General features: G+C 36.9%; 1 protein-coding gene across 6 annotated transcripts in view; it reads left to right on the top strand.

Moving 5' to 3' along the window:
- The window catches only part of LOC117321534 (zinc finger protein GLI3-like), a 137,808-nt gene that overhangs the window by 30,885 nt on the left and 94,221 nt on the right, over nt 1-12,702 (top strand). For 5 of the 6 annotated variants that reach the window (XM_033875972.1, XM_033875976.1, XM_033875977.1 and 2 more), the window contains exon 2: nt 9,310-9,427. In XM_033875972.1, the coding sequence (XP_033731863.1) occupies nt 9,334-9,427 (94 nt within the window). In that variant the 5' untranslated portion in view covers nt 9,310-9,333. Of the gene's footprint in view, nt 1-5,199; nt 6,010-9,309; nt 9,428-12,702 lie in introns of those variants that run through there. The other variant, XM_033875974.1, reaches the window with a different exon arrangement.

Raw genomic sequence — 12,702 nt, 5'->3', positions numbered from 1 at the left:
ATCACATTGTAGAGGGTGTCACATTACACAGTGACAGCTGATGTTGTGTTACTTACTAGCTATACCATAACACTGGGAATCACATTGTAGAGGGTGTCACATTACACAGTGACAGCTGATGTTGTGTTACTTAGTAGCTATACCATAACACTGGGAATCACATTGTAGAGGGTGTCACATTACACAGTGACAGCTGATGTTGTGTTACTTAGTAGCTATACCATAACACTGGTAATCACATTGTAGAGGGTGTCACATTACACAGTGACAGCTGATGTTGTGTTACTTAGTAGCTATACCATAACACTGGTAATCACATTGTAGAGGGTGTCACATTACACAGTGACAGCTGATGTTGTGTTACTTACTAGCTATACCATAACACTGGGAATCACATTGTAGAGGGTGTCACATTACACAGTGACAGCTGATGTTGTGTTACTTAGTAGCTATACCATAACACTGGTAATCACATTGTAGAGGGTGTCACATTACACAGTGACAGCTGATGTTGTGTTACTTACTAGCTATACCATAACACTGGGAATCACATTGTAGAGGGTGTCACATTACACAGTGACAACTGATATTGTGTTACTTACTAGCTATACCATAACACTGGGAATCACATTGTAGAGGGTGTCACATTGCACATTAACAGTTGTATGTGAAGTTGATTATACTTTGAAAAGTTTGTAATTTAAACTACAAAAGAAGTCACCGGAGTTGAGTTAATGAGAATACCTTATGTACCATCAGATGTGTCTTGTACCTAGTACAATATGTACAATGTCTTACATATTCATTTTTGTTTGAAAAGACTGTTATTGCTGAATCCGTAATGTAATGATGACACAGTCTACTTTTGCAAACGTCAGAAAATGTAACCTTGCAAAAATGAGCAACACAAGCTTCAACTTCATACCTCAATATCTATATATTTTAATTTCCTTGTAGGATGTAAGATTTCTAATGCCCCATGTTATACAGAGTTCTGGCCCTTTGTATACAATGTGTTACTATCTTTAGAAGTCAGATATCTTACCCTACACTGAGTATATAGAGTTATTGCCCTTTGTATGCATCATTTTGTCAAGGGAAGTCAGGTCACATGATGCCCCTCTGGAGTTGTTGCCCTTTGTTTCACACAATGCATCATTTTGTCAGGGGAAGTCAGGTCACATGATGCCCCTCTGGAGTTGTGGCCCTCTGTTTCACACAATGCATCATTTTGTCAGGGGAAGTCAGGTCACATGATGCCCCTCTGGAGTTGTTGCCCTTTGTTTCACACAATGCATCATTTTGTCAAGGGAAGTCAGGTCACATGAAGCCCCACCGGATACTGGAGTGCCCTTTTCAGTTTATGTTAATTTATCTAGAAACTAATATTACATAAAGATACAATGGCTTGTACTCGAAAGAAATATTGAGACAAAATAGCTTATATTCAAATAAAAATATCAACACTCAGAATCTTCCACTGGTTGTCTCAGAGTTTTACAGTATTGATTTATCAAATGGTCAAGTGACTCCCTGACATTATCTTTCCAAAATTTCATATATAATACTTATATGACTGATATTGATTTGACCTTTACATATCCAGTTCCCCTGATATCAAGAGTTGTGTATCTGTACCCATACAAGTACATAGTCTAGAATTTAATGTATGGTGTCGAACTGTCAAAACTTCATGGTCAAAGAGACAAGTATACCAGAATCACACTGGTGTTAAATACTGTAGACTTTATGGTCCACTGGGGCCAGACTGCCTCAAAATTACATCAGCATAACTCTGGATGAAGTTTTATATACCTGTAGAACATTCATTAATAAATAACTTGCAAGTAGATTTATTTACCTGACAGACATGAATATGTAAATTTACTCATGGTATATCATGATGATATCCATACATATTCAAATAGATTTCAACACATGTGAAAAAAACCTGAACTGATAAACACATCATTGAACCCTGGTGAAAGGTTGATAAAGTTGTTAATACATTGTACTTAATGTCTCCTTGTCAATGTCTCAAGTCTGTGTGAGAGACAAATGTCTCCTTGTGACAATCTCCAGTCTGTATGTGAGACAAATGTCTCCTTGTGACAATCTCCAGTCTGTATGTGAGACAAATGTCTCCTTGTGACAATCTCCAGTCTGTGTGTGAGACAAATGTCTCCTGTGACAATATCCAGTCTGTATGTGAGACAAATGTCTCCTTGTGACAATCTCCAGTCTGTATGTGAGACAAATGTCTCCTTGTGACAATCTCCAGTCTGTATGTGAGACAAATGTCTCCTGTGACAATATCCAGTCTGTATGTGAGACAAATGTCTCCTTGTGACAATCTCCAGTCTGTATGTGAGACAAATGTCTCCTTGTGACAATCTCCAGTCTGTGTGTGAGACAAGTGTCTCCTTGTGACAATCTCCAGTCTGTATGTGAGACAAATGTCTCCTTGTGACAATCTCCAGTCTGTTTGTGAGACAAATGTCTCCTTGTGACAATCTCCAGTCTGTTTGTGAGACAAATGTCTCCTTGTGACAATCTCCAGTCTGTATGTGAGACAAATGTCTCCTTGTGACAATCTCCAGTCTGTGTGTGAGACAAATGTCTCCTGTGACAATATCCAGTCTGTATGTGAGACAAATGTCTCCTGTGACAATCTCCAGTCTGTATGTGAGACAAGTGTCTCCTTGTGACAATTTCCAGTCTGTGTGTGAGACAAATGTCTCCTTGTGACAATCTCCAGTCTGTGTGTGAGACAAGTGTCTCCTTGTGACAATCTCCAGTCTGTGTGTGAGACAAATGTCTCCTTGTGACAATCTCCAGTTGTGTGTGAGACAAGTGTCTCCTTGTGACAATCTCCAGTCTGTGTGTGAGACAAATGTCTCATTGTGATAATCTCCAGTCTGTGTGTGAGACAAATGTCTCCTTGTGACAATCTCCAGTCTGTGTGTGAGACAAATGTCTCCTTGTGACAATCTCCAGTCTGTATGTGAGACAAATGTCTCCTTGTGACAATCTCCAGTCTGTGTGTGAGACAAGTGTCTCCTTGTGACAATCTCCAGTCTGTGTGTGAGACAAATGTCTCCGGTGACAGCCTCCAGTCTGTGTGTGAGAAAAATGTCTCCTGTGACAATGTGTGAGACAAATGTGAGTAAACTGCAAATTTGCGAAATTTGGTTTGAAAATGAAATAATTCCAATTTGGAATGGTGGGGCCCATTAACAGCCCCAAAAAGTCTAGAAAAAACCCTAATGGCAGTGGTAAGAATGTGTATTTTCCACTATAAATGTTGTCCATTACACCAGTGGTAAGATTTGGAGTGTCCACTATAAATGTTGTCCATTACACCAGTGGTAAGATGTGGATTGTCCACTAAAAATGTTGTCCATTATACCAGTGATGAGATGTGAATTGTCCACTAAAAATGTTGTCCATCACACCAGTGGTAAGATATGGATTGAACGCCATATCTTACTTAAGAGTTGACAGAAGCCAGATGTGACCAACAGCCTCGGGTATGAACCTGTACATTACTAGAAGGTTGAGCATCATGATATTTCCTCTGTAGTTTGCTCTGGAATATCAAAATTGTTCAAGTAAATGACCTTGACACAATTTCTAGGTCACAGAAGTTGAATTTGTGTAGTATTAGACCAAGAGGATTAGATTTGAGATTATCAGGGTCAAAAGTCAAGATCAACATAAATATGAGAATGTTTAGCTTGTTTAATCAGTTAAAAGGTTACAATCCAAACACTCACTATATCATTTGGTGATTTATAAGTGTATTAGCTTAAAACCTGTGTTCTGCATGAAAAAAATTGTGTATTTTTCTTGGATTGTCAAAGTTATGAGCTGTAACTCACTGTATGAGTAAAAAAAAAATGAAAAACTGTTTTCCCTGATTTCGTGTTGAACCGTCTAATTACAAAAACCATGTATATGGAACTTAACTGACAATCATGTGAGAAAAATGATACTGTAAATGTGGATATTTACGTGAGGGGGAAATTTACGCTAATTACGCAGAGCCCTTTTGATTGCGGAAATTTCCCCTCCGTATAAGTTTGCCTAATATCAAACTACAAATGGGTGGATCAATGGCGAAATTATCCCCATGCATAGAGTTTACATATTGAAATCGCAAAACTTCCTGCAGGACATGATTTTGATTGAGAGGTCAGACATCAAATTGACATCTGTAAAATATGGGTACATCCATCCATGTACTGAGCCTTCATATGACGTTCTTGTTTTGGCATTTAAGTGAACTCCATAAAGTATATTTTTAAAACTAAATTAACAATTTGCATAAGTCTCCAGGTGTTGTTTTAAATCAATTGAAAAAAATGTGCACGTGTTCTATAATATATTCATGTACATAGCATACAATTACTACTGAACACAGGGCTATAACTCTCCGTGGCACATCATACAAAAGGTGAAAATTGAGAGTTTGCGAATCCATATTAATGTCTTGCACATGCCCGATGTTACAAGCCTATATAGTACAGAAAAAAAACACAATTTTCAATTGTATTATTGCAGTTCCTAATATGTTTGGACAGTTCATTAGAAAGTCCACCTGATATGTTTGGACAGTTCATTAGAAAGTCCACCAAATATGTTTGGACAGTTCATTAGAAAGTCCACCTAATATGTTTGGACAGTTCATTAGAAAGTCCACCTAATATGTTTGGACAGTTCATTAGAAAGTCCAGACAGAATGGCCTTTCTACTGGACTTTGCTGTAGTTTATGAGGCTCTTTGGAGGTAGATTTATAAAAAAAAACTTGTGTTGGTCCAAATGGTAAGATCTGGAAAATTCCTTTTTTCTTGACCTAATACACCAAGTAGGTGTATGTAAGGTGGGAACCTATCAAATCTGAGGTTTTAATTTTATTACTTATTCTGCAAGTTATACTAGAAATTTGGTATTAACGCAAAGTTCATGTCCTGGGCAATCGCAGATAAATAGAAGTTATTTTGAAAATAGAACAAAAATTGAGCATAAATACAATGGAATTCCCATCTTTAATGAAGGAACTTTTTTTTTCTGTAATGCTTTCCTAAGGAAAAATTTCAGTTATATAATTAGGTATTTCCTTAAGTTGATGACACTGGGGCCTGAACTTATTCTCCAGGAACCAATGTGTTGCATCTGTAGGGTTTTTAGGTACACTGTGTAACCTCAGTGTTTTCAAAGTATAATTAGAAATCCGTTTTCCTACTCTACATATGCATGTCCCTACAGTACATACTACGGTATGTTAATTGAGTCAGAAGTTTCTGTGTCAATGTATTGTTCCTTATGACCAATGAACAGGGCTAAGGTAGATAGTTTATAAGGAAGACGTAGTTGGATTCCCCGGAGTAAGAGGTGATGTCTTGTGTGTGGAGCATGAGATGACAGGACTCCTGGCCTGGGGGTCACACAGACAGTGACAAATGGCCTCCATAAGTGTTCAAGCATGTATACTCCTTTGTTAAATAGGCCTGAACAACACACTGCAACAGGGACTTATAAGGGCTAAACTCAAATGTGGGGTGAGGGACAGGCAGACAGACGGAGAGGAAATGTGGGATAGGCAGAGGGAGGGAGAGGAAATGAGGGACAGGCAGAGGGAAGGAGGGCTAAGTTCAAATGTAGTGTGAGGGAAGGGCTAAGGAGAGGGATTGGACACGAGGCAGATGGAGAGGAATTGAGGGACAGGCAGAGGGAAGGAGAGAAAATGAGGGATAGGCAGACAGGGAGGGGAAACAAGGCAAAGGCAGAGGAAGGAGAGGAAATGAGGGACAGACAGACAGACAGGGAGAGGAAATGAGGGACAGGCAGACAGAGGGAGGGGAAATGAGGGACAGGCAGACAGAGAGGGAGAGGAAATGAGGGACAGGCAGACAGAGGGAGGGGAAATGAGGGACAGGCAGACAAAGGGAGAGGAAACAAGGGACAAGCAGACAAAGGGAAAGGAAACAAGGGACAAGCAGACAGAGGTAGGAGAGACAACATCTTGGAATTTGGATATCAGAAATTGCATTTAGGACAGCAAGATTTCACATCGGAGACAAGAAAGTGATAATATGAGAAGGGAGAGAAATGCAAAGGTAGAACGAGAGAGGGAAAATGGAATAGACAAGAAAGAATATGAGGAAGGGGAAGAACAGAGGAAAACATTTTTGACATGATAAACATTTACTATAATTGCACACTAGCATAATATATTTGTGCTGTTTTGTTCAGGATAATTAAGGTTGTACATTGCTGTGATGAATAAGATATACACTTTTTAAATGCCATTATGTAAACTTTTGTTTATAGTTGTCCCATTAAAACTTCTTTGTCGTTTACATAACACTCCCCAAAAAAACATGAAATAATCTATTACTTCATCACAAATGTAATGTGTCCTGTGGCCAGCCACACTAAGGAATTCACAGGGACTACTGGTGATATCAACTTACCACGATCTGTCTTTATACATTTAGTCTAATGCAATTAGTTAGTACCAAATTTTGAAAAATAATTGTGTCTAACATGGAAAATAAGTATATCGTACAGTGAGACATGTGTCTAACATGGAAAATAAGTAGATCGTAAGGTGAGACGTGTCTAACATAGAAAATAAGTATATCGTAAGGTGAGACATGTGTCTAACATAGAAAATAAGTATATCGTAAGGTGAGACATGTGTCTAACATGGAAAATAAGTAGATCGTTAGGTGAGACATGTGTCTAACATAGAAAATAAGTAGATCGTAAGGTGAGACATGTGTCTAACAGAAAATAAGTAGATCGTAAGGTGAGACATGCGTCTAACAGAAAATAAGTAGATTGTAAGGGGAGACATGTGTCTAACATATAAAATAAGTAGATCGTAAGGTGAGACATGTGTCTAACATAGAAAATAAGTACACCGTAAGGTGAGACATGTGTCTAACAGAAAATAAGTAGATCGTAAGGTGAGACGTGTCTAACATAGAAAATAAGTATATCGTAAGGTGAGACATGTGTCTAACATGGAAAATAAGTACACCGTAAGGTGAGACATGTGTCTAACATAGAAAATAAGTATATCGTTAGGTGAGACATGTGTCTAACATAGAAAATAAGAAGATCGTAAGGTGAGACATGTGTCTAACATAGAAAATAAGTAGATCGTAATGTGAGACATGTGTCTAACATAGAAAATAAGTACAGCTTATTATAGATCTGACTTCCTTGTGGTGAGATATAAGTTTTGACTTGGTTGATGCTCTTTAATGTGCCTGGTGATTCCATTGTCATCACCTTGGTTATCATGTTGAAAACCTGACAAAACCTGGATTTGACCTAGATTGACATGGTGGGGGTTATTGATGAAGCAGAAGCTGCTTACTCTTGTGGAACACCTGGTCTGACTTTCCTTATAGTTTTACAAGGGACTCCTGATCTCCATGTACATCTCTTGTGTTTTGCTCTTGTGTATTATTTTGAGTTAGAATAACATTGATTCAGCATTCTCTTGTTCTACATTTAAAATAAGCATATTTATTGTATATGGACACATGAAATAAACATATTTATCATACAGGGACATGTGAAATAAACATATTTATTGTCAAGGGACATGTGAAATAAACATATTTGTTGTACAGGGACATGTGAAATAAACATATTCATTGTCTAGGGACATGTGAAATTAGCATATTCATTGTCTAGGGAAATGTGAATAAGCATATTTATCATATAGGCCCGGGACATGTGAAATAAACATATTTGTCGTACAGGGACTTGTGAAATAAACATATTCATTGTCAAGGGACATGTGAAATAAACATATTTATCCTATATGGACTTGTGAAATAAACATATTTATCGTATATATGCAGTAATGGAAAGTTAATGTTTACATATGAATATTTTAATATATTAGAATTGAAACTTCTTTTGAAATGATCTTCCAAAAATATAGAAGTTAATTAATGCTGTCATGTTTGAGAGCAAATGAACTGATCATAATGTACATGTATTCCTACACATAATGACTCCTGATCTTAGATCTCAGAGTGGGCCCTGGTCAGATATACTATGTCAGAATAACATTGAGTGTGTGTATTGCTAATGCCACAAGGTGTCTGCATGTCGAAGGGTTACCATCAAGTACACACATTTTACTAGCTTTTATCCAACACCATCTCCCAAGCTTAATGTCTTCAGAGGACAAATTTGCCCATAGGTGTCATCATGATTGACAGCTCTTTGTCTAATAAAATTGACAATGTCAAGGAATTTTCTGGTGTGGACATGCTTAACCCTCCATAAAGGGAACTAACTCTAAACTTGCGGACAAAAAGTCCAGTTGTTGAATATGATTCTGAATTTCATATGACAACAGCAAACTTTTTGGAATTTCTATGGGTGAGATATTTTTTACATTGAAGCCTTAGAAAAGTACATTTATATGCTTCCATTTGACAAATTATTAATACTTTAAAGTTTATAATTGCTTTTTCTGGTGGACATAAATTGGAATCTTGAAAATGTATCGCTATTAAAGTTTTACTATGATAATATATGTAAAAATTGTGTAAAAATTGTGGTACAAGATGGAGAGCTGACAGGTATATAACAATATTACACAATAGATTGGTTTATGTTCTGTCATATTCACGATTATATAATGAGGTTTTTTAATTACATAGTGTTAAGTGCATTCAGATAAGATAATGTAAATTTTACATTAGATCTCCATATGCCAATATCTGCAAAAAATGGAAATGAATATTTCGTAGACATATATGTATATATATAGATGAAGCTGAGACTGTTTGCTGTTGGGATTTTTGTATGAAAGTAAAGATCAACAATAAATAGAACCCAGAAAGTTTATGATGACTGATATTTTATGATATTATTCATATTCATAATTGGTATTACCTTATGAGAAAGTCACTTATATTTACACGAGAGTACAGTAAGAAGGTCTCATATTTACACCTGATCAAATTGAGAAGTTCTTATATTTACACCTGATCAGAGTGAGAAGTTCTTATATTTACACCTGATCAGAGTGAGAAGTTCTTATATTTACACCAGATAAGAGTAAGAAGTTCTTCCATTTAAAACATTACCCGATATTGTAAAATAAGTGGTTCTTATATTTACACCAGAGTATATATAGTAAGGAGATTCTCATATAATTGATATTACCTTGATTATATTTACAGACAGTATGGAAAACCCTTATTTCTATAAGGAAAACACAACATGAATTAACGGTAATTTTATAATCAGAATTTGATATCTTGTCACAGGAGGAATGTTGAGTGAGCGACAGGATGTCAATGGAGGGAGAGTCTAACCATGTCAAGTCTGAAGCCGAGAGTTCCGAGGGGGGCAAGGAAACGACGGGTGTCCAGACTGGCCATGACGGTAAGTTTTAAGCTGAAAGTTCAGAGGGGGCAATCAAACGACGGGTGTCCAGACTGGCCATGAAGGTAAGACTTAAGCCGAGAGTTCCGAGGTGGGCAAGGAAACGACGGGTGTCCAGACTGGCCATGAAGGTAAGTCTGAAGCCGAGAGTTCTGAGGGGTGAAGTTGAGAAGAATACTGGAATCATAAGTGCTTGCTTTGGATTGCTTTTCAGGTCCAAAGGTCAAAGATTAAGGTCACTGTAACCTCAAAATAGAAAATGTTCAGGTATGAAGGCCAAAGGTCAAGGTCACTGTTACTAAAAACAGAAAAATTGTTTCCGTGCAATAACTCATGTAATCACCCAGCTTTCTGCTCAGACAACACATCCACTTCCGTGAAATTCTTGTTTTTTAAAAACCTAATGTCAGCACTCTACCAGCTTCTTTCCCTGAAGGATTCTCATCAAACTTCACACATTAACTTAACAACCATAATATCTCAGACAAGATCAGTTTTATAGTTGTTGGGTTAAGGTCAATGTTACTATTTTTAGAAAATCCTTGTCAGCACTTTAGAGGCTTAGTCAGACTTCAGACACTTGTAAATGACCGTAATTGCCAGAACAACTTTGAGTTTCCAGGTTGTAAGGTCAAGGTCACCATTACTACATTTTGAAAATTCAAGTTTCATATAATTCCTCTGTCATGATGATAACATTACAATTTCTATTGTTATTGCATTAAAATCAGTTACAAGCTGATTACACACTTTTCATTTTCCCAAATTAACACCAAAGGTGCCATCTTCATAAATCATTACAGTGTGTATACATAGCTGGTGGGGGTGGTAGGGTACATGAATTGCTTAAGCAATACTCAGTATGCTTGTTTTATATTGTTACAGGACAATTTAGATCAGAGCAGGTGTTTAACATGCTGAATTTCCTCGTTCAAGGTGAAGAAACGTTAGAAATCCAGTCTATACTTAGCTTGTTCTGTATAAAGTTTGTTGTAATAGGAAAAAGATGTGACTTAATTTTCAATAAGACATTAGGGTAATTTTCTCATAAGTCCTTGTATATCTACACATGATGGTCATAGATGTCTGTACAGGAGACTGATTATGTAGATATTTTATATCTATATACAAGAAATGTACATGTTAGCTGTGTGAAATTCTCTTAATCAGTACGAATTACTATAGTTTTGTTCACAAATGGATTCATCTACCTCACAAAACCTTGTGTACAGAGAGGACAGCTCAGCATAGCATCACAAAGAACTGGAATAGAAATGACAATTTCACTTTTCAAATTAAAACTATAACTTAATTTTATTGAAGACAAATTAAGTTGTATCTGTTTTTGATTGCATATAAATGTTTGACTTTTAAATCATTGGTGAAGTTCTTTAAAATGCCTGCAGTTGGTATCAGATTTTTCTGACATTTCATTGAATGGTGTTTTAAAGTGTATTTGCCTGTTGTCTGTGAATTTACCTGATTTTGTTCTGTGATAACTGCTGAAAAGCTTCCATAAATGTCTGTTTAGCTGAACAAAAACAATATGAAGCATTCTAACAGTCATACACAATAAACTCAATCCCCAGCACATGTTTCAATCATATTTCATAGCTTTCATGTAGTTCTTCATAAAAACCTATTAAAGGAATTCATATCAAACACTCAGATAATTTTACTCAGTCTAGTTTTAGGCAAATATCATTGCTAAAAAGGAAAGAATACCACTTATGGAACACCCCCCTCCCCACACAGTAGACTAGCCCAGATCAATGGCTTAGATAGCCCATTATTGAAAAGTAGGAAAGCAGAACTAGTTCAGCATCTGTAATTGGATCTCGTAAACAAGGTTTAAAATTGAAACCTTCTGAGTGTACAATATTGAATGAAAATAAACTTAACGTAATTGGTTAATTTTGATCGAATTTGCTGAGGATACAGACGGAATGTCCATTGCCATAGCAACATGAATCCTATATCTTAGGCTTGTGGCATTTTCTTGTATCAATTTAAAAAATTCAGATGTTATCTTGGAAAACAAATGCACATATCTACCCCTGGTGATTTAGTAAGATTTTACCAGATTTTAGGTGTGGAGTACAATCCTGGCAGCGTGGTCTATCACTGTAGAAAACGAGGAAACAACCAGAGGCTAATAAGTTATGAAAAATTCAATTATGGCGCTAATGATAGCATGTTGTCTGTGTTGATGTGGGTGTATCTATACTAATCACTGGTTAGGCTTGTAGATCAAGTTCCGTTTTGGCAGGGTCCCCAGTTTAAAAAGGAACATTAGCTTTAGAAACAGTTTTTCTGCCATTTATTTGTTGTCTAGTTATCGAAGGCATTTATTGAAAATACCACCCACAAATCTGATTATCATTAAATTATTGATAATGTTGATTTCAGGCAAATAGGTTTTGTTTTGTTGTTGTTGTTTTTTAAGTATATTTTGTTCAAATTTCATACAGTACAGTTAACAGTACAAATGAGAGATTACCTGATGTCTGGACACACATGTACATGTACTGTGTAAGTGTTAATCTAGACTTCTGGAATCTGCTTGGATTCTGATATCTCTCCATGTGTAACGAAAAGCATTTGGTTGATTACTGGGACACAAAGTCAAAGTGCAAAGGCCATTTGGTGTTATAGTCAGAGGTTTGGTGATTACTGGGACCTAAGGTCAAAGTGCAAAGGCTATTTGGTGTTATAGTCAGAGGTTGGGTGATTACTAGGACCTAAGGTCAAAGTGCAAAGGCTATTTGGTGTTATAGTCAGAGGTTGGGTGATTACTGGGACCTAAGGTCAAAGTGCAAAGGCTATTTGGTGTTATAGTCAGAGGTTGGGTGATTACTGGGACCTAAGGTCAAAGTGCAAAGGCTATTTGGTGTTATAGTCAGAGGTTGGGTGATTACTGGGACCTAAGGTCAAAGTGCAAAGGCTATTTGATTACTAGGACCTAAGGTCAAAGTGCAATTGCCATTTGGTGTTATAGTCAGAGGTTGGGTGATTACTGGGACCCAAAGTCAAAGTACAAAGGCTATTTGATGTTATAGTCAGAGGTTTGGTGATTACTGGGACCTAAGGTCAAAGTGCAAAGGCTATTTGGTGTTATAGTCAGAGGTTGGGTGATTACTGGGACCTAAGGTCAAAGTGCAAAGGCTATTTGGTGTTATAGTCAGAGGTTGGGTGATTACTGGGACCTAAGGTCAAAGTGCAAAGGCTATTTGATTACTAGGACCTAAGGTCAAAGTGCAATTGCCATTTGATGT

The sequence above is a fragment of the Pecten maximus genome, chromosome 2, assembly GCF_902652985.1.
Source record: "Pecten maximus chromosome 2, xPecMax1.1, whole genome shotgun sequence".
NCBI lineage: Eukaryota > Metazoa > Mollusca > Bivalvia > Pectinida > Pectinidae > Pecten > Pecten maximus.
Note: the sequence above shows the minus strand (reverse complement) of the source record. Positions and strands in the feature narration are given on the sequence as shown.